Raw genomic sequence first — 22,527 nt, 5'->3', positions numbered from 1 at the left:
TGTGCCTCCGGCGGCTGGGGCTCCGCCCCACACCCTGGTTGCTCCTCTCGCTTCGCTCGAGTCGTTGCGAGGACCGTATACAAAAGAGCTGGGGACCGTATACGCCCGACTCGAGCGCAGCGAGAGGAGCAGCGGGGTCTGGGGCGGAGCCCCAGCCGCCGGAGGCAGAATAGAACTTACCTCAGTTTGGTGAGAATGTCGTTGACACCGCACGAGTTGATGCAGTCAATGGCACAGAGCGTGGCATCGACTTCTTCGTCCGAGGGCTCGGGCGGCGAGTCGCTGTATCCCGTGAGGTATGAGGAGAGGGTTGAGAGGAGACCGACGTCGCGGCCGGCTTTGCCTCGTTTGAATGAGTAGCGGGGCTCAACCCGGGCTAACGTCGAGAGGCCGTACGTGGAAGTGAGGTCGGTGACGATAACTGGCTCGATCATGTCGTAGAGATATAGGTTAGTGAATGCTGGCACGAGATCTTGCCAGCCGTTGCGGATGGACCCGGTGCACGACTTGACAATCTTGAACAGCGTGACAGACGCCATCTGGCACTTGAAGTCCATGCCAAATGGCACCGACAGTTCAGACACGATGATCCGGTCCTCTTTTTCGTCTTCAATGACTATTTCGTTTTTGTTGGTAGGTGCTGACAGGTCGCCGACTGACAGTGTCGAGATTCGCGACAGACAGGCAATGATATGGTCAATGACGTCGACAAGTTGGTAATGAGTAGCAATTTGTGCGATTTGGTTGAATCCTGTGATGACACGAGAGAATACAGTGTCGTCAGTGGCAGTGGCGAAGATGAACGACAGAGTGGTCACAATGGGCTTCCAGCTCACTTCGAACATGTACCTGTCATAGACTATATCGCTATTTGTCAGCAGTTTCCCGGCTTGAGATGTTTTGAGTAGAAGATTACGCCACGCGTAATCGAAAGTCTCATCATTGTCGTGCTCATCGGGCATGATAATCTCTCGTGCTTTGATTGTGTTGTAAATATCCTCCAAAAACTGGGGAGAAAAGTCCTTTCCATCGTTGGCGCCTCGAAGATTGCGCTTGAACTGGTCCAGAGTCATGTGTTCTTTAATCTGAGGACTATGAGAGTCCGTGTTGAGCATGATAATAGCGTAACTCAAAATAAATGCAGAGTCCTCGTTGGCAACCTCTTCAGTATTTCCCTTTCCACTGCAATATTGGGCAGCAAACTTTTCGAAAATGACCTCGATCTGCTGGGATTCTCCGGGTAGTCTGAAACACGACAGAAACTCTCGCAAAGCCTCGTCGATTCTGGTTTCCGAGAAATCAAAGTCTTCGATAAATGCTTCCATAACCTTTTTATTAGCTGGCTTGGCCAGGTATTCGCCGAGAGTCGATTTACTCAATCTGCCCGATTCTTTCAGGAACAGGGCAATTGACCGAGGGCTGTCGTCTGGTATCAGTTTCTGCTCGATAAATTGCTTAATACCGTTCTTAGCATTGGCGTTGAATGTATCAGTAGCAGCGATTACAACCTTCTTACGGGCTCTAGTAGCCATGACCTGATCCACGGATTCGGATGTTGCCAGTTGTTTCCGGTGTCTGGATATTCTCGAGTTGATTGACGAAACAAGTGCTAGAACTGCCTCCAAACAAAGTGGAGGAACTGACGCGGTAGACCAGGTGGCTGAGTCGGGGTAAGCGTTACGACATAGAAATCCAATCAGATCTTCACAAAGATCGGTTCTATCCACAGCACAGTCGTAATTAACAAACAAGTCGGTGAAGAACGAGTCTGAACGGGTCATGTTTGTTAATGCTTCAATCATGATTTCTCTAATTTCCGGTGTTTTCATGTTGAGCATTGCATGGTGACCACCTCCAATTGGCGTTCCACGGCCATTTCCATTGGTGGAAATATCACCCACTGGTGTATTGGCTTTGGACGTAGGGACCGATTGTTGTGGTACTTTGACCAGTTTTGGGCGATTGGGCACCGAGTCGTAGAATATACTATCGACACCGACCTCGCGTGGAATATCTGTTAATGGACTAAGGGAATTAAGAAGGTATGAAAGCAGAAATTCTTGCTGCAGTTTTAAATGTTCACCTGTAGTGTGCAACAGAGTTAGCACCATACGCAATGTCGATTGCAACAGTATAGGATTATCGTATCGCACCAGCTGAAAGAGATGTTTAGCCAGTGTTGTCGTGGTAAGATTAAGAAGAGAAGGGTGTTTTGGAATTTCAGATCCTGCGATTTCAAACGCCACATTCAACAGTCGAAGTGACATGATCCGTGTACTGTCTGTATACTGGTGGAAATTCGAAGGATCCAAGATGGAAACGAGAACCCGGAAAACCTCTCTTATCGAAAAAATACCATAAGGAGTACCTGGACTAGTGCTTTCAGACGAATCTACAGCATTCACACTGGTATCTTCTGTATCAACTGGAGTCTTTTCCTCTACAACTGGCTCTAAAGAAGCAGTGGCAGCAGCAACAGCTGCTGCAACAGCAGGTGGTGTTTCCGTCGCAGCATCCGTCGTATTATTATCAGAAGTTACAGCCGAACCATTCTCTGTAACACTAACAGCAACTATACCAGCATCTGGAGCTACTACCTCACTGTGTCTTCTATCAACACCAACCCCACTAACCAGAATCTGAGAACCAATCTCCTCATAACCCGGGTTGTTTTCAGCTTGTGTCATTTTAACAAGGTCATTATTCAGATCCTCTACAGGCGGATCATGCTCTTCATCGGGTTCAATATCATGTAATCTTGCGAAAACAGCTTGCGACAGCCGGATCATAGTCATCTCGGCTGCTCTACGAAGAATATCGCCTCGTCGCATCTGACAAGCCATGCTCAAACAAGTCTCTACAATCTCACAAAGACTGTCATCAGTGAGCAGATCTCCACACTCTCCACAGACAATCTCTTCCATTAACGATAAAATCCGTAACAAAACACCGTCATCCTCTGCCTGATCTGTCGCTTCAAACCTACAGTGGGTAATAGCCACTGCCAGCTGTGTCAACCCGGCCTGAATATTCACACTTTCTCTACTGATAATTCCAAATGCAAAAAACTTAGCAATCGAAGCCAATCCCAGGGACGTAATAACTCCCGTAGTCGACTGCGAGCTAACCACGTCCAAAAACGGGCTCATCAACGCCAGCGAGTCCATCTGCTCGAAATCGTCCACACTTGCCAGATCATTCCTCAGTTTCGCGAATCCTGCTATCAGCGGATTATCCTTAGCTAATGTTAGCATCCAATCCACAAATCACACCGCCTCCGGCGGCTGGGGCTCTGCCCCAGACCCCGCTGCTCCTCTCGCTTCGCTCGAGTCGGGCCTTCCACGATCCCAGCAATCTACTGAGAAGCTGGAACAACGGGGTTTGGGGCGTAGCCCCATCCGCCGGAGGCACTCTGCCCCTCTAAACTTACACCTCCAACCTGGCCTGACTTGGTTCGAAGGCCCAATCGCGCCGCCAACCCCTCGTCGTCCTCCAGAGACGACGAAGCTCCCAGAATCGCTGCGACCCCTGATTGAGCCCACCGCGCGTTTTTGCGCATGGCCGAGGTCACGGTGATGCACTCATTGGTTATTAGAAAGAGCGGATCCACCGATAACGGCTTTGTCGGACTCATTGCTTCGCTTTTTCTGTTGTCGCGAACCTGCTTGTTCGCCATAAACTCTTTGAGTCCGATAGATAGATAAGTCCGTGCTGCTGCTTACTGCGTACCTGTACACGTACAATGTTCTTGCATCCTGTGCGGCCCGCGCCGCTCTGCGTGGGGCGACTTCCGAGTGGTACTTAGGGTCGCGAAGGGACTGGAGGAGGGGAAGGGGTCTGCCTCCGGCGGCTGGGGCTCCGCCCCAGACCCCGTGGCTCCTCTCGCTACGCTCGAGTCGGAACGTTGGGTAGATGGTGCTAAATTGTTATTGATAGGTGATGAGGGGTGGATGTACATGGTATCTGGTTAGTAAGTATATTGTATATAATTTTTTGTTGAATTTTATTTTGTATTTCACTTGCTATTGTTACAAGAAAGTAGAATATATACACTAATCACACAAATTTTAATTTAAATAGTTAATTTAATACAAAATTTCATTTTGGATGACTGGATGAAATTACCCCTTATTTATCCTTTTTAGGATACAAACCCCTGCCCAACATTTGTTTACTTCGAGAGTCCTGGAGAAGCTAGCTATTCATTGACAAACACCATGTCTGGATCTATTATTACTAAGCCAGAACGGTGTTATGGAAGCAGCAGGATAGAGCTTAATGAGTTTCTGACTGCTAATGGGATAGAGAGAGCGGAAGATATACGATCGCTGCTCAGTGGCTCAACTACCCTGTGTGACTCCTCTACATCTCGGACGTCCGTTCCTACCACGGTTCTTAGAGCTACAGTTCTAGCACAAACAGCCAGACCGAAATCAACGAATCGTTTCAAAGGAGGGACCCAAAGATGTAGAAGTTGCTATGAAGAACACATCGCATATAAAGGCTACTTTCTGAAGAGTAGACTGTTGCGCCAGCTGCGGCCATATGTACCGAGACTTCTGGCTGCCATAATTGATTATATCATTATTATATTTGTTGTAGTGCTTCTAGGCTTACGAGTGCGTCCTAGAGACTCTCGTCAACACTTGGCTCTTGTTACGACCCTGATATTCAAATCAATGACTTTCAGTTATCGTCTTCTGACAATGCATCACAGATTTTACCTAGCTCCCATCGAATTGACCATCCACCCTAAAAGAAAAATCATGGGCCTCTTGGCTACGGAACTTATAGCATTCTCTTTATCGTCTGGTAACTTAATTTTTATCGCAACTACAGGAGCTGACAAATACAACGCTGCTCTACTGGTTGGCAGTGGCATCTCTGCAATGGTGAGCATCCTTGCACTTTTAATGCATATGATCAGAATACTCTATAAATAATTCAATGAAAACCATCAGTGTATGGCTTCTAAGTAGCTCAATCTACTTGAAATCTTGAAATATTGGTAGATGAAGCTCTGCCCCAGATTCCATGACTCTTCATACGATTCTACTCAGATTGCATTAATCCATGATATGGATAGCGCGATATCTGGCTAGTATTTTTCGGGGTCATGGCTGGTTGGTTCAATCTGCCATATTTCCAATATTCTTGTCATTAAATTACCAGGTTTCCCAGTTCTTCAGTCAACTCGACTAGTAAATTCGTCAACTTGCCAACTTCCCAGCTTGCTATTGTGATGCTTTAACACCTTAATTATGTCGACTTGCCAACCGGCATTTTCTCACTCTATTCAACCAGGCAACTTGTCAACTTGAGACTTCTAATTTTCTCGAACACTTTATAATGTCACCTAATCTATATCCAAAATCTGAAAATTTCATATTGAAATCCACCGAGATATGTTTTTCGGTTGGCATTCACAGCCGATGTCGGCGTTCACTGAAAGTTCCGGATCACCGCCCCCTGCAGAAGTCCTCTATAGGGATACAGGTTCAACACGCGAAGACACTGAGCCTGACCTCATTTGAGTGTTTGACTTTTAAGACACAATGGACGACCAGGATAGGGACAAAGTGAGTTTTATTAATACAGAATTCTGTCAGCGGCAGTGTCCGGTTTTATAGGATTACGAATTGCTAACTGGGATAGGAACTTGAGGCGCTCAGAAGCTTCCGAGCCATGCTCGAGTCGATGCGAATCCTCACCAGCAACATCAAGCAAGAGATCGAAAATGCCATTGAGAATCGCGTCACAATCCAAAACGACGCGCACAGTCTTTCACTGATTGTCAAGGAAGTGTCTCGGGAAACAAATAAAAGAGGCCGTGGTCGCCGTCCTGCCAGCAACATCAACGCCAATGAACAGTAGCCTCACGACCCAGTCTCCAACGACCCATCTATCCCCCGATCCTGTACCCCCTACCTCACAAGAAACAGAATGTCTCGTAGACGCAACGACTCGAGCGCAGCGAGAGGAGCAGTGGGGTCTGGGGCGAAGCCCCAGCCGCCGGAGGCAGAATGGCACGGAAAAGATAATTCTTTATTAAATTTGGACAAGAGCGTTATTGGCGCCGTTGTCATATTCTAAACGGAGGGCTGCCCAGATGGTATCTGAGAGCGTCAGGGTCATGCCTAGAGTGTGTACAAGGGTGATGGCATAGAAGAAGTTAGAGTTTCCTGAACCAAGATAGATCCAGAGATAGAAGAAAGTGGGTGCTAGTACAGAGCAGTAGAGAAGAGCCAGTCCTGACTGCAGACGGTATCGCAAGAGTGAGAAGATGGGTTTGTACAGGGTCAATAGAGATAGGTAGAAACCAATATCGCCCACCTCGGGGTAGCTTTTAAAGACCGATATCAGGCCCAGCACGCTGATTAAAGCAAAGAGAGGTTGGGTTTGTAAGCGAATAGTGACAGGAAGACCGAAACTTGCGACAAACATCTGGAACACGCCGATATAAAAGGGTCGGAAAAAGTCGAACATTTCGGTGAAAAAATACCACCAAAGACCAATATTAGGAGTCAGATCCTGGAATAGTAGAATAGTTCCGTATGTAGAGGGTACAAAAGACCATGATTGAGTGGTTAAGAAGCCCAGAACAAACAGTGATGCAATAGAGCCTGTGAATATCAGGGCCAGTCGTGCCAATGACGATTTGTTAGAGGTAGTAGAGGTAGTGGTAGCATTAGCAGCCTCAGTTTGCCGGATGATAAGAGCCAATGCTGGTGCTAGGTAGACTGGATAGAATGAGAGAGACGAAGCTAGAGCAAGGAATACCATTGCTCTGGCCGGTTTACCAACAACCGCAGAGTGGATGGAAGCAGCAATGGTGGCATTGGTGAAGACGGTAGTTGACCGTGAAAAGGTTGATAGGAGGATCAATGGGTTAAATAAATAAGCTGCTCCGACGACATTGGCAGTGAAGCAGGGATCAGAGTTGACTACTGTTGAGATGGTATCGTTGTCGAGAGCACCAGCACCAGAAGAACCAGTAGTAGCAGCAACAGCATCCACGGTTTTTTTTGAAGACTCGGTTTTAGAGTTCAATTCTGAAGTAGTATCAGTTTGAGTAGCTTCTTTTTCAATCTTTTCGCGTTTTTCACTCGTCTGATCCTTCTGGAGCACCACAATTGGTTTCTTACTCGAACTGGAATGTTTATTGAGGAGATGTTGAGCGATGCTCATAAGCAGCCATCCGGTGACCACATCAATTACCGAATAAAGGACGTTAACGGACCAGAATGAAACATCTCGTCCATGAGGAAAGAGAACAAATAATGCCACTAATAGTGGAGACTGATGACACACGCCACTATATGGAGACCCGCTGTGAACAAAATGGAACACTCCCTCTTGAAGACGTTTAAACGACGTGACAGGCGTCGAACATTCTACAGATCCATCTAGTATCGCTGGTAACGTCACAAACTGCCAGAATACCAAGAGCCGTAGCACCAGCCCGCCATAAACAGGCCATTTCCACGCACTTTTTGACATCGCTGTGAACCAAACTTATCACCCATCTTCAACATTCGTTCACATACACTATCTACATGGTGTGTATCAAAATGTGTCACTTATTGAGGTATATGCAGGGATCATGACAGAGTCCGAAGATGAGACCCTTTTTCTGGAGATCATTTATGTTAATCTTTGGAATGAACTGAGGATTCGGTATGGCATAGATAAAGAAGTAGGAGTAGAGAAGAGTAGTATTATTATAGTAGAAGTAGAGAGTAAAGTAGAGATAAAGTAGTTTTATGGACAGACAATGGAATAGAAGGCTTGGCCAATAGAATCTATTAATGAAGAGCTAGCAATCATGAAAGATTCGCGAACAGAGAGGATCTTCTGTGACTCTGATGAAGAGACTGATGGTGAAAGATGATGATGTAGAATAGTTTATGATGCAAAGTCACTCTCTTTGATAGAAGGTTGTCTGGTAGCGAATCCTGAAGACACGATGCAGATTGTGTTCGTTTCGTCAGTCCATGATTGATGTCAATAAATAATGATGATGAGGATGTAGAGCCTAAGGACACGACGCAATTTGTGTTCTCTTCGAAAGGCTTTTGTCTTTTCTCCAGCTGTGAGGCCAATAAATAAGATAATGAGGGAGAATTGGAGGGCGATGCAATCTGTTCTCGCTCCGGCAGCTTCCCTCACCGCCTGCCTTGACCAGAGGCTAATAATAAATAGAAAAGAATGAAGAAAGAAGAGCCTGAATGGTTTAGTAGTGGAATCTAGGTGGAGTACATCTGTGAATGGTTAGCATCAGAACTTGGCACTACTGGTCCCGATATTCATAAGCTCTGTTGCCTCACTGTTCACTCTTGGCTACTTATAGACATGCCTGGATCGGCACTGGTACCTGGCGATCACTGATTATATGCCCAGACCCTGCAGCAGCACGATTCTCCGTTGATTTCAGCACAAAGTCACAAGAAGTCTCAAGAGGCCAGGAGGCAGTTTAGAACCATAAAAACCGTGTACTTCCGGACTAGAGCCTTGGCTGGAGATTTTCTAAGTGCTAGTCAGGTTCGTAGGGAGAAGATGTTTGCCTCCGGCGGCCGGGCTCCGCCCGGACCCGTTGCTCGCTTCGCTCGTTTCGTTGGGGACCTCTCGAGACTCTATTGGCACAGATTCCTCAAACATGGGATTTTCAGAGGTAATATCATAGGAGATGAATAGTTTCCGGACTACTACCACTGAGTTGATCACAATCATTCCCACAGAACTGAACAACCGGCCCACCAATCTTTATCAAATTGTTATAAAGTTCACTCGCTATTAAACCAAGTTCAAATCCAAGCCCCAACCCCCCAAAATCATCCAATTTTGAATGAAATATCACGAGCCCATTTCACAATTATTGGGACCGAAAGCTCTTTGCTCCAACGACTGGAGCCGAGTCCCATCTGCCACAGGCAGCCTGACCAGGACAAATCACGCGACCGCCTCAAAATCCAGAACAGTCAAGCACCCTCCTCCCACACTATCCAATCACCTTAAAAGCATAACAAACCAACCAGCCGGCAAATAAACAAAATCATCTCCTCCCTTCCCCTGACATCGCCCTTCTCGATCGCTGGCCAGCCGCACACCCCCTGAGCAGCGGCCTCGGAGGTTAAAACTGGGTTAGGGCGAGACCGCGAAGGGACATGAAATCTGATGAGCTGTTAAGATGGTTGACAATAGCCAGTTCACAGGCATCAACCGCATTTTTGCAGCAGCATCGACGCGAACAGATACCAAAAATGGTGAGTACTACCGGCGATTCGAGCGTGGCATCGCGACTAGACCCGAACCAAGACCGCCTGGCGTGAGAATTGAGGCCCCACAACGCGGGGTCGGGGGGCCTGGTGCCTCCGGCGGCTGGGCTCTGCCCCAGACCCCGCTGCTCCTCTCGCTTCGCTCGAGTCGATTCTCGTCGAAATGGCCGCAATCTCCTGCGAAGCAGGAGCAACCAGGGTCTGGGGCGGAGCCCCAGCCGCCGGAGGTAGTCCCTCACCCCCCCAAACGAACAGTTCTAACGGAAACAGGATTTTGAGGAGTACGAGGAGCAGGACGGAGTGAGATTCTCGTGGAATTGCTTCCCGTCAACCAAATTAGAGGCGTCGCGGACTGTGGTGCCCATTTCCACTTTGTATACTCCGTTGAGAGAGAAGACGGACTTGGCAGTGTTGCAGTATGAGCCCGTGACGTGTCGTGCTCCCTGTAGAGCAGTGTTGAACCCGTTTTGTCAGTTGGATTTGCGAGCCCGGATCTGGATCTGTCCGTTCTGTTTGTCGAGAAACCCTTTGCCTCCTCATTATAAGGACATTTCGCAGAACGCTTTGCCTCATGAATTGCTTCCCACTAGTTCAACTACTGAGTATGTGCTTTCGCGACCGGTTCAAACGCCTCCTATTTTCTTGTTTGTTATCGACACTTGTCAGGATGAAGAGAATTTGCAGGCTTTAAAGGACTCGATTATTGTTTGTTTGAGTTTATTGCCCCCTAATGCTTTGGTTGGTTTAGTCACATTTGGTGCCATGACTCAGGTTCATGAATTGGGTCATGCCAGTTGTAATAAGAGCTATGTGTTCCGTGGTAATAAGGACTATACAGCCAAGGGTGTGCAAGAAATGCTTGGTTTAGCTCCTCCTAGACCTCAAGGAGGCGTTAATAATGCTGGACCCCCACCATTTTCGAGATTTTTGTTGCCTTTGCAACAGTGTGAGTTCCAATTGACTAATATCATTGAACAGCTGGAAAAAGACCCCTGGCCCGTGGCTAGTGATCGTCGCCCAGTTCGTTGTTCCGGTGTGGCTCTTAGTGTGGCCGTCAGTTTGCTAGAACAGTCTTTCCCTAATAGTGGAGCTAGAATCATGTTTTTTGCAGGTGGTCCTCCTACTGAAGGTCCTGGTATGGTTGTGGGTCCCGAGCTTAGAGAACCTATCAGATCGCACCACGATATCGAGCGTGATAGTGCTAAACATTATAAAAAGGCTGTCAAGTTCTATGAAGCTCTTGCTAAACGAACTGCTCTTAATGGACATGCTGTCGACATTTTCGCCGGTTGTTATGATCAAATCGGTATGCAAGAAATGAAGTCACTACCAAACTCGACTGGTGGTGTAATGATTCTGACTGATGCTTTCTCAACATCGATTTTCAAGCAATCCATTCAAAGAATTTTTAACAAGGATGACCAAGGATTCCTAGAAATGGGATTTAATGCCTCGTGTGACGTTCTTACCAGTAAAGATTTGAAGGTATCTGGCCTGATTGGCCATGCTGTGTCTCTTAATAAGAAGTCTGTTAGTGTAGCTGATACCGAGATCGGAATTGGTCAGACTTCGTCGTGGAAAATGTGTTCTATTACTCCTGCTCACACTTATGGATTCTTTTTCGAGGTGGCTACACAAGGAGGAGCTAATGGTGCCAACCCCGGTCCTGGTCCTGTACAACATGCTACTATCCAGTTTTTGACCCATTATCAACATTCGAACGGTACATACCGATTGAGAGTGACGACATTGATCCGAAACATGCTTGGTGGAGGCGACCCCAGCATCGCAGCCTCGTTTGATCAAGAGGCTGCTGCCGTGCTCATGGCACGAATCGCTGTGTATAAAGCCGAGGTCGAGGACGGCCCGGATATCCTGCGTTGGACCGATCGAATGCTCATTCGACTGTGTCAGAAGTTTGCTGATTACCGTAAAGATGACCCCTCGTCGTTCCGTCTGTCACAAAACTTCACCTTGTACCCACAATTCATGTTCCACTTACGAAGATCGCAATTTTTGCAAGTGTTTAACAATTCACCTGACGAGACTGCTTTTTACCGTCACTGTTTGAACCGTGAAGATTTGACTAATTCTTTGATCATGATCCAACCCACTTTGATCTCGTTCACATTCGACCAAGAGCCAGAGCCCGTGCTGCTGGATTCTGTATCGATTAAACCCGACCATATTCTGCTGTTGGATACCTTTTTCCACATTTTGATTTTCCACGGAGAAACCATTGCTATGTGGAGAAAGGCTGGATACCAAGACCAAGAAGAGCACGAGAACTTCAAACAGCTGCTGGAAGGACCACGAGCCGAGGCTGCTGAGCTGCTTGTAGACCGATTCCCACTGCCCCGTTTCATTGACACGGATGCCGGTGGATCGCAAGCCCGGTTCCTGCTGTCTAAACTCAACCCTTCCAACACTCACCAAACAAGCGGTTCCTACGGCACCGCCGCAGGCTCGGCCGTCGTGCTCACCGACGACGTCAGTCTCCAGACCTTCATGGGCCACCTCCAAAAGCTCGCTGTCGCCGGCAACTCGTAAACCCCGCCATCTGTCCTATTTACATACACATTTTTTCTTAATATACAGTTTCCTAGATCCACCGCGGTCCCCTTGCGGCCTCCGGCGGCTGGGGCTCCGCCCCAGACCCTGGTTGCTCCTGCTTCGCAGGAGATACCGGAGCTAGCGGGGACCCCCGGCGTAACGACTCGAGCGGAGCGAGAGAGGAGCAGCGGGGTCTGGGGCGGAGCCCCAGCCGCCGGAGGCAGCACCTGACAACGGAGAAGACGTTTATACAGTATAAATAGGACCTTCACTGGAGGCGCCAGAGAAGATGAAGAGGTTTTGGATGGGCTGTTCTTTCTGGCCCAGCACGTTGAGCACGTCTTGGGCGAGGATGCCGCCGATGACGGCTGCCACTGGCGAGAGTTCGGTGTCGAGGGACGACACGAACGTGTGGACTGTGTCGGGTTTGACGACAGCAGCAGGAATGCCCAATTGTCGCGCTTTGTCGACTGCTGCTTCGTACAGAGACGTCTCGTCAATCAGAGTTGATTGTTGATGTGCTCCTTCTTCGTCGTTGTTCTTGTTAGAACTGGATTGTAATTGTAATTGCCAGTATCCGAGAATGATAGGAAGCAGTGTTGATACTTTCAACAGTTTTCGGGCAGTGTATTTTGCAGCAAACAGTGGGTCGGCGACAATGTCGGTAAACGGTTTATACACCTCTGATTTCGTGATGGTTTCTAGATATTTCGGACCATCTTTTCTCGTTTCGACTTTGATAACAGACCGGGTCTTGGTTTCTGGACCCACTACTGTGGCTATATTAGACTTCTCTTTTTCAGTAGTGAAAGTGTGTTGCACCAAGTCAGTGAACACATACCCGAACAAACCAAACAACTGAGTGGCATAGAAACTTTTATGAGCAGCACGGGTTAAGCCATTAACACGGGCCAGCTGATGATAATCGAGATTCGACGCTACAACCACGTCGAACCCCTGAACCCACTGTTCACCACCCTCTGACGCCAGCTTCTCCTCGAGGCTGGCAGTGACAATCTCAAGACCCACTCGTGGATTGAGTCTCTGAACACGAAACTTGACCGCCTCGGCAATCTTCTTACCAACATCAGTCTCATCAATAAAAAACTGGGCACCCAAATCCCTCGCACGAACCTCCTTCTCATCGAGAATCGTCAGCGACCCGACTCCCGCCAGCACCAGATTCTTCACCACCTCGTTCGTAGCAGCACTGACTCCAATCACCAGAATCTTCGAGTTCCTCATTCTACACCTTCGTTAGCACTCTGTGACATAATTTCTACTGGGGGACAATGCCTCCGGCGGCTGGGGCTCCGCCCCAGACCCCGCTGCTCCTCTCGCTTCGCTCGAGTCGTTTCTTCGGGGGTTCCCCGCTAACTCCGGTATCTCCTGCGAAGCAGGAGCAACCAGGGTCTGGGGCAGAGCCCCAGCCGCCGGAGGCAGTCCCTCATCCCCGAACTCACCGATTCTGTGCGTTGAGTCCCCAAAGTCTGATTTGACGGTCGTAGAGAGCGACCTCTTCTGTGGATGTGTTAGTTGATTTGCCGGTCCGGAGATAGGAAAAGGGGGGCTCTTACCAGCTGAGATTGTAGGGTCGACAGTATTGGTGCCATTTCTGGCAGTCACAGGTTCAGTTGAGGCCATGACTGCTGTGTTTGTGTGGATATTGCGAGCCAGTTGACGTGGATCAGGTTCGTGATAGGGCTCGCTGATCGCATCGCTGAATATCGGCACGGCGCTATATTTATATATATACAACCCCGGTTCACGAGATCACCTCTCCACATCTCCAACATCACTCTCGCGCGATCCGGGCCGTTTCACGCGATATCGGCGGGTTTTTATACACACGGGCGTTAAATTTGGGTCCAGGTGAGTTACGACCGGCGGTGGTGTTGCTGCCTCCGGCGGCTGGGGCTCCGCCCCAGACCCTGGTTGCTCCTGCTTCGCAGGAGTTAGCGGGGATAGCGGGAGAACCGTTCACGTCCGACTAAACGACTCGAGCGAAGCGAGAGGAGCAGGGGGGTCTGGGGCACAGCCCCAGCCGCCGGAGGCATGTCCCTGACCCGCAAAAGTTCTGGTTTACTGACCCTGGAGAAGCATGGATTTAGGTAAGATTTTGGACGGCACGCCGGAGCCCATTTTGACGGTGCCTGATACGATCCTGTTTGAGTCGATTGCCGGGGCTGGTGTGAATGGATGGTCGGGAGACCATAGTTTGGCGGTGCCTATGACCGAGTTTCAGAAGGAATTGACCGACCAGGTCATTTCGTCGCACTATAGCGACATCCTCAAGTTTTTCGAGACAGACGGGCCGGTCATGGTCGAGTCGCTTCATACTCTGTATACAAATGCCCAGCTGGTGGCCACTCATCCATTTCTGCTCGTAGACCACTATCTTCCGAAGAATCTGCTGCTGCGAGAAGTGCCGCTACGACTCCAGCATGCAAGTGGGAAGTTCAAGATTCTAGGTGATATCCTCGATATCATTAAAGAGTACAGAATAACAGTGGGTCTGGTTTCTAGACCTGGAAAAACGCTGGATCTGGTAGAAGCTTATTTACAGGGCAAATTTGTTAATTATATTCGCCATTCAGGTTCCCAACTTCGTGATACCGGCAAAATAGACCCCAAATATTCTACAATTCATCTGATAGCGTCGTCTGAATTGGATAGTAATTATCCAGGAGATGAACGATTCGACTTGATTATCGCCTTTGATCAGACATTTTCCATTAACGACCATCATATTGCTGCCATTCGTCGTAATGGACGTCCCTCTCAGAGCTTATCTAGTGGTGGTGGAGTAGGTAGCGGAGTTAGTGGAGTTACTGCAGGTGGTAGTAGTGGAAGCGGCCAGGATCAGCCTCTGACACCTGTGATTCGACTGATTCCTGCGAATTCCATCGAACATATCTATCTCAAAGTGAAACGAGACTGGGATGCCAGTCATACAGAAAACGGACACCCTCTCAGTTCTGGGGTCCACAGCGTGGTAGGTGTCGACCATGGTCATGGATCGTTAGATTCTGTACTTTCTGGTGATACATTCACAGATGCAACTAATGACGTGCAATTTCTGCGTCGGGTGTTGGCAGGAACTGTTGTTCTGAGAGGTAAAGTGGGTGCGATCCCAAATGACTTGAAACCCATCTATGCACAGAACCTGAAACCACTAGCCAAATGGCTTCAGACATGCTCGACTGCATGGCCTCTGCCTGATTTAGCAGACATTCCTGAATACTCTGCTGCTGATGTAGAGCGTACTCTACTTACTGAGGTTCACGGAGACGATGCGTACAGCGTTAGTGTTAGCAGCCATCGCTCATCTCCTCCGGCCGGCTGGTCCCGGTCGTCTCATACAAATGGCAGTGGAGTGTCTAGAAAAGGGTCGATAAAGCACGAGCGAAGTAAACTATCGGATCATGAGTATTACAATGCTAAACGACTGAAACGAGAAACTGACTCGGTCGAATATCCCAGTCTAGGGACATCCGATCCTCTGCTGGTACTTCAAATGAGTAATACTCATAGTATATCGGACGGCCCTCCTCATCATACATCGGTGCTTACACATCGTTTACTAAGAAGACTGGAAGATGTTATTAACGAGAATTCCACTCTGAAAGCAGAAATCCGCTCGTACCGTGCCCAGGCATCATCTCGCCAGAAAGAGTATGAAGGGCTTCTCGAAGAGATTGCAGACAAAATCCTTATAATTGGAGATTTAGAAACAAGAGTCAAAGCTGCTGAAAGAAAAACTGAGCGATCTATTGCCGACCTTGTTCGATCGGACGAGAAAGTGAGCAAACTGACTGAAGAGCTTAAACAAACCAAATCCATTATCTCCTCAACTGAAGTTCCCGAGAAGAAACTTTTGGACGAGCAAACAGCCAAGATCGCTGAACTGAATGCCGAAATTCATAAACTGGAAGAACGAGTCGAGTCTCGTAACGCTGAAAACGAGTATATGCGAACCGAGTACCAGAAAGCGTCAAGTGCTGCTGTTGAAGCACATAACCAGATCTCGGAACTCGAGCAAGAAAAGAAAGCTCTCGAGAAGAAAGTCCAGTCAGAAGCTGTACGGTTACGAACACTCTCGTTTGACGAAGAGCGGTTCCAAAAAGACCAAACCATTCGAGAACTCACTTCACGAGTCGCTGCTCTCGAAGAACATCTCAAAAGGATCCTGGGATCGGACCGCCACACAAATAACAGTCTCTCCCGGTCCCGATACACCTCCCGTGCTTCGAGTGTACCCCGCCGGACCCGTAGTCCGGGCTCCTCTGGCGTCAACGCTGCCACTCCGTCTGTAGCATCGTCCACACCGACCTCCAACAGCTAATAAACGACCTCTTTTTTTTTCTGACTGTATCTGGCGGCTGGGGCTCCGCCCCAGACCCCCGTAGCTCTTGCTCCGTAGGAGACTGGTGGGACCGTAGACGTGACTCGGCTGCCTCCGGCGGCTGGGGCTCTGCCCCAGACCCCGTAGCTCCAGCTTCGCTGGAGATTGCTCGGACCCTCGCCGTAACCTGGCTATCTCCGACTAACTTCAAAGTCCATAGCCGCTCCTAATAAAATGCCATGAAAAGATCATTTCGTTAATGTTCTTCGTTTCATGACAAAAAAAAAACCCTTTGCAACGACTTCGACTGCTCTGAGTGAAACAGCTCTCCCGACTCCCAGAAATGACATAAAGCTATAAAGAACCCTTGGTCTTTTCAATTCGTTTCAAAAAAAATCTAAATTGTTTAAGTTATAGCCTTTCAAAGAACTTTATTTTTATACCATGCACATAAATATGATGTGGGGTTTTAAGAGTATTTTAAAACTTCTGATCATGTTCCAGAACCGACCCAGCTGCTACCGGGCCGTCGGGAAACGACTCAAGCACAGCGAGAGGAGCCACGGGGTCTGGGGCAGTGCCCCAGATGGCGGAGGCAACAGAGCCCCTGTGGATAAGGACTGTGATTCAAAAAAATATATGCGAAGTTTGACACGGACTAGTGTTCCGCAAATGGTGATATCAGGGGAACTTGAGCAGATGCATCAATCTAACAAATTCACGTGATGTTGGTGGTGGTTCGGCTCTTTTTTTTAAGCGGTTTGCGACATGTTCACAAGAATATTAGAACGAAATTCGGAGTTGGTTTTGGAACAAAATAATTGAGGTTGAAAGAGGATTGAGCAGAGCCCCGAATGCGCCTTGTAACAGCTCCCATTCTCGTTTGTGGGTTGTCTATTGCTTGGCTCTTGCCTGAAACAGTGGAATATCAACGGTCACCACGGAATACTGCGGTCAAATGACCAATGGAGTTCATTTCAGGATCTAAAGATTCTATGGTTAGAGAAATGTTGTGGCATTAAAAAGCGGATCAAAACCGATTGACGGAATTGTCATTTATGCAGGGATCAAGCAGGGTGGAGGTTGCTGCATGGCTGGTTCTGAATCATCATCAGCACAAAAGTCAAATCCGAGTCTTTTTCCCTTTCATTTTCTTTGCTGTTTTTTTAATTCAATTTATCTCGTTATTTTTGTTATACTATTTTAAAAATACCTCGCGGTTAGCAATAGAGTGGACTTGGATGGTGGTGATCTAAATTTTCAGGGCCCGTTTTGCATAAACAGCACAGTTTGATGATGATCGCAGATAGCATCTGACATCAAAATTGATCAGAGAACCAGCTGTTTGACATCCAAAACCAACAAAATATGACGATTCACCCCTCCCGCCAGCCGATGCTGGAGGATGTCGACGATGTAAGTACTCGCTGCACTTTTTTTCACATTCTCGTGAACGCCAGATACTAACAATCCCAGGACATGGCAGTCGACGAAGGTGGTCTCACTCTCGACAACATCCGTAAGTACTCTTTCATTGGGGGATGGGGGTGTGCCTCCGGCGGCTGGGGGACCGCCCCAGACCCTGGCTGCTCCTCTCGCTCTGCTCGACTCGTTTCGTCGACGGTCCCAGCCATCTCCTGCGAAGCAGGAGCAACCAGGGTCTGGGGCGGAGCCCCAGCCGCCGGAGGCAGACACGGGATTCAGTAGTCTAACAGATGACAGCGACGTACCAAGGGCCCAATGACGTGTCGGCGACGAGTTTACAGACCCAGGAGTACTTGAGCCAGCAGCAGTATCGGAAGACGGCAAAAGTGGTGACGGCTCCGACTAATGACGAGGATGTCAGAAGAGTGCTCGAGAAGCTGGGTGAACCGGTTGACGTTAGTAATGGAGAAAACTATGAAGATAAAGCTGATAGACGTGCCAGGTTACAGAAGTTGCTGGTCGATATTTATAATCGAGGAGAGGATGTCAGTGCTCTGATAGCTGGCGGAGAAGTAGATGGAGATCAGATGGACGAAGATGAGGAAGAGGAAGAAGAATTCTATACCGAGGGTGGCATGGATTTACTGACCGCCAGACGTAATATTGCTCGATACTCGCTGACAGAGGTGGCGAAACGAACCAAGAGACAGAAGATTGAGGCTGCAATTCCTCTGGTACGACATGTCAAGTTACGGCGAGAGATATACGGGGAGCTGCAGCAGTTCACATCGCTTGGAGCCCAGTCTGGGTTCGACAGACCTGTGTCAGCTACGGTATTCTCCCCAAATTCCAAACTAGTGGCTGCTGGAGACTGGTCTGGCGCAGTCAAAATACTGTCTGTACCTAATTTAGAGACCATTGCCAGCTATAAAGGTTATCATACGGGCCAGGTTACGGGTGTAGCATGGCATCCTAAGGCTACCATCGGTCAAAGCGAACAAACAGTCAATCTTGCCAGCTCAGGTTTAGAAGGCAATATTCAGCTATGGGGATTAGACGCAACTGCTAATCAAAGACCGTTAGCGACGCTGGAAGGTCACGAGAAACGGGTATGTAAAATCGACTTCCACCCTTCTGGTCAGTACCTGGCATCAGCTTCATATGACCTGACCTGGCGACTCTGGGATATCAATACCTGTCAGGAGATACTACTCCAAGAGGGACATTCAAAAGAGGTATTTACAGTGCGATTCCAGAAAGACGGAGCTCTATTAGGATCAGCCGGTCGCGATGCCATTGGCCGGATCTGGGACCTGCGTACCGGTCGTACAATCATGATTCTGGACGGCCATATCCGTGAAATCTACGGCATGGACTTCTCTCCAAACGGATACCAAGTAGTCACTGGCGGTGCTGACAATTCTGCTATCGTGTGGGACATCCGCCAACTCAAGAGCATCTTCACCATTCCCGCACACACGAACCTCGTCTCTGAAGTGCGCTTCTTCCAGGGCCTACCTTCCAGTCTCCAAACAACCACACCTGACGACAACCCAGATACAGCGATCCCACAATCAGCAGGAACCTTCCTGGCAACCTCCTCCTACGATCGCACCATCAAAGTAAGTGGCTCTACGGCCTCCGGCGGCTGGGGCGCAGCCCCAAACCCCGCTGCTCCTCTCGCTTTGCTCGAGTCGTCCCGTCGACTATCTGAGTGGTCTCTTGCGAAGCAGGAGCTACCGGGTCTGGGGCGGAGCCCCAGCCGCCGGAGGCAGAAAGCACGCACTCGGAGATTACTAACAGATTCCAGCTCTGGAGCGCCGACAACTGGGCCTTGCAGAAAACCCTCACCGACTCGGAGCGAGTGCTCTCGGTGGACATTTCCAACGGTAAGTTTTCTACTTTGAAGCCTTAAGAACCTGAAACTAACGTCAACAGATAGAAAATACGTTGCCAATGGCCGTGGCGACCGCTACGTCAATTTGTGGGGCGACGAGCTCACTCTGTAACTGTACATTAATTTTAACGAAGTTCACGATCCTGTCTAGGGTAGTTCTGCCTCCGGTGGCTGGAGCTTCACCCCCCATGGCTCCTCTCGCTTCGCTCGAGTCGTTCCACGTCAACTGTCCCTACTATTCCTCGATGAGGAACTACGGTCTCCAGGGTACCAAGGCTGAAATATGATGAGAAGCTCTGAACAAACCCGCATTACTATATAGCGAAATTATATTAAGACAAAATATCATACTATATGATAGATTGCAATGCTCAATTTTTGATTTCTCATTCATGGAAAATATGATAGTAGGCTTTAACGATTCTTTGACTAAACTGAAGGATCCAGTGAAGTATAGGTGAGTAGTATACAAATAAGATATATTAAAACAAGAGTAGAGAGTACATTAGAGACAATTAACAAAATAAGGCTCGGAAAGTGACATTGATAATGTCACATTCTTACCAGAGGATCAAACAAATGTTGAGAGATATTGCAGAATAGTAGATGATGCAGACTCTCGTTGATGGAAGATCCTCTGGTAGTGAATAGGGGAGGACACGATGCAAGTTGTGTTCGCTCCAGCAGCCTTGGTCCATGAGCCTTGAATAGTAATGATGCAAATTTGGAGGGCACGATGCAATTTGTGCTCGCTCCGGCAGCTTCCCTCGCCGCCAGCCTGACCAGAGGCTAATAATAAATAATAAAACCAAAAAGAAAGAAAGAGCGCCTGAATGATTTCGAGTAGTAGTGGAAGTCCAGATGGAATACGTCTGTGAATGGCGTTGGACTTTGGATGACAAGACTAGATATCCCAGTATGACTCGGGATGCCAATACTAGAGCTTCTCATGTTAAGGATATCAAGCGCAAGAAATGCAGCTACCGACTACCCTAGATCTGAGATGCAAGAGATACTAGTCAATGCCCATGACTCTAACCGTGTGGGGAGAAAAGAGTGTTGTTCCAACTGAGTGACTCATTCCACTAGAGGTGATACCTTGAAGGGTGACATGGTGGACTTCCAACAGGTTTTCTTGGTACCTTGAATCGATTCGGAAGGGGTGGGGGAGTACTCTGAATTGGTTTGATGGATACTGGAGGTGTATCGATGACAGGCTGGAATTTCTTCTTCTTTCCCCAAAGTTTCTTGAACATCTTCTTGACTGTAGTCCGTTTCTTCTCTTTCTTGATTGAGTCCAGAGTGGATGATGGTTCAGTAGTAGGAGAATTGACAGTCTTTGAAACTCCAAACATGCGTGTCATGCCTTTGAAGAACTTAGACGACTTGGATCGCTTCTGTTTGGTAGATCCAGATGAGGTGGATGGTGTTGTTTCAGTTGTTCTTTCTCCGACAGAACCATTCTTGGCTGTAGCCAATTGAGCTACTTCTTCCTTCTTTCTCTCTTTCTCTTTTTCCTCCCGGTTCTGCTTTCTGATTTCCGGAATATTGCTTACTACAATACCAACCAGTACAACCGCAAGGATACCAATTTCTATCTTGCCTTTAATTTTGGCCAGTCTTCGCTTCATCTTCGAGGGTTCGGGAGGAGGTGTCCAAGTCTCAGTGGTTTGAACCGGCCAATTGAAGTTCTTCATAACAGGCTCTTCCTTTGGCTCCTCCTTAGCTGGAACCGGCTTCTCATGTTTACCAAAGAGAAACGACATGAAGTAAGAACACCAAACAACAATAGTAAGTACGAGCAAGTCGCCCAAAGGCTTGATCGTGTTCCAGTAACGTTGAAACATAATAAAAACACCGTTAATAATAAGAATCAACAAAGTCAATTCAGATTTAACAGAAAAAACAGATTCTACTTGGAAAAACATTGTAAAATCAATCAGAAAATTGGCGTTTGGTTAGTCTTAAACAATTGTGGTCAGCAGTGAGAAATTTAGAGCAGTGATGTGTAAGAAGAAGAGAGGATGCGGGCCAAGCGACCCATATATATATTGTTGTGTCAAAGATTATGCGGAAGTAAACAAGATTATGCTTAAAATAGGGTTGGGAAACAAGCGCAGGGACAGGACACAGACGCGTGCATTATCGCTCCAGGCACGTGATGACGGGTCTACCGATGGTTATGGAGGATATCAAAGTTGATAGTTATATCATTCTCATATTTATTTTCTCTGATCGGAAGATGTGAATAGATAAATTTGAAATCTATTATCGTCTCGATCTAGTAGACAGGGATTAAAGTTGGCGATCAGCGATCGGCGATCAGCGATGAGGGCCGATCCTGATAGCGATTTCTGACATGCAGACTGCCGATAAGACATGTGAGGAATATAGCCTACAGAATCACGGACTCCGTACCACATCGCAGGTTCTCCTCATTTCAACGAAAATTAGCCAGCATAGTTCAATGAAATCAATTCCTATGGATAATTGAATTTGGTTGAATTTGGAATTTCCAATGCTGGGTTCACGCCCGGGCGTTGATCTAGAAGAACGGGAAACGAAACGAGTTCTTTTCTATTCAGTAGCTACACTGCATTTTTGAGAAACCAATCACTGTAAGTAATAAAACTTAGTTGATAGCCCGACGAATGTTATTTCAAAATCTGCACGATGGATGAAAGTTTTGCAAACAATTCTGGCCATTATCACAGTCTATAGTTTTAGTATGTACATGTGGAGCAGTCAGTCGAAGACGGTTGTAAAATAAAAAGGAAATTTCGAACTTGGAATCAAACTAAAGGTATTTTATATGAACACTTGATAGAGAAGGGTATTCTGGCTAAGAATGAATCTCAGATATATTGATGCGAGAGCTGAGGAAACCAGTATTATCCACTGTTTAGAAGCCGCTATAGGCAGATTCTGGGCAGTTCCTTTGCTTTTAGTTCCCCATTAGAAATAGTTATCGAAGTTCATGTCAGGTCCTTCAATGCGACTTCTGTTTCCAGTATTACCCAGCTTTCAGCTAC

The 22,527-nt window shown here is 47.8% G+C and overlaps 5 protein-coding genes across 5 annotated transcripts; 3 read left to right on the top strand and 2 right to left on the bottom strand.

Annotated features, from left to right (window-relative positions):
• Positions 1-176: 176 nt before the first annotated feature.
• GEA2 (Arf family guanine nucleotide exchange factor GEA2) lies at positions 177-3,254 on the bottom strand (the record flags this gene model as incomplete). Its single annotated transcript, XM_018882368.1, has 1 exon — positions 177-3,254. One exon carries the CDS (start codon positions 3,252-3,254, stop codon positions 177-179), a length of 3,078 nt encoding a protein of 1,025 aa, XP_018734752.1.
• Positions 3,255-10,037: 6,783 nt separating this feature from the next.
• SEC23 (GTPase-activating protein SEC23) lies at positions 10,038-11,825 on the top strand (the record flags this gene model as incomplete). Its single annotated transcript, XM_018882360.1, has 1 exon — positions 10,038-11,825. The coding sequence occupies one exon, from the start codon at positions 10,038-10,040 to the stop codon at positions 11,823-11,825; it is 1,788 nt and encodes a 595-aa protein (XP_018734751.1).
• Positions 11,826-12,074: 249 nt separating this feature from the next.
• Positions 12,075-13,073, bottom strand: AOS1 (E1 ubiquitin-activating protein AOS1; the record flags this gene model as incomplete). Its single annotated transcript, XM_018882349.1, has 1 exon — positions 12,075-13,073. One exon carries the CDS (start codon positions 13,071-13,073, stop codon positions 12,075-12,077), a length of 999 nt encoding a protein of 332 aa, XP_018734750.1.
• Positions 13,074-13,929: 856 nt separating this feature from the next.
• HDA3 (Hda3p) lies at positions 13,930-16,173 on the top strand (the record flags this gene model as incomplete). Its single annotated transcript, XM_018882339.1, has 1 exon — positions 13,930-16,173. One exon carries the CDS (start codon positions 13,930-13,932, stop codon positions 16,171-16,173), a length of 2,244 nt encoding a protein of 747 aa, XP_018734749.1.
• Positions 16,174-17,888: 1,715 nt separating this feature from the next.
• PRP4 (Prp4p) lies at positions 17,889-19,505 on the top strand (the record flags this gene model as incomplete). The annotated part of the gene is made up of 1 exon (XM_018882328.1): positions 17,889-19,505. The coding sequence occupies one exon, from the start codon at positions 17,889-17,891 to the stop codon at positions 19,503-19,505; it is 1,617 nt and encodes a 538-aa protein (XP_018734748.1).
• Between the last annotated feature and the right edge of the window lie 3,022 nt (positions 19,506-22,527).

This window comes from Sugiyamaella lignohabitans, chromosome A (genome assembly GCF_001640025.1).
Source record: "Sugiyamaella lignohabitans strain CBS 10342 chromosome A, complete sequence".
In the NCBI taxonomy this organism is placed as follows: Eukaryota; Fungi; Ascomycota; class Dipodascomycetes; order Dipodascales; family Trichomonascaceae; genus Sugiyamaella; species Sugiyamaella lignohabitans.
This window is presented reverse-complemented; position numbering and strand designations above follow the sequence as displayed.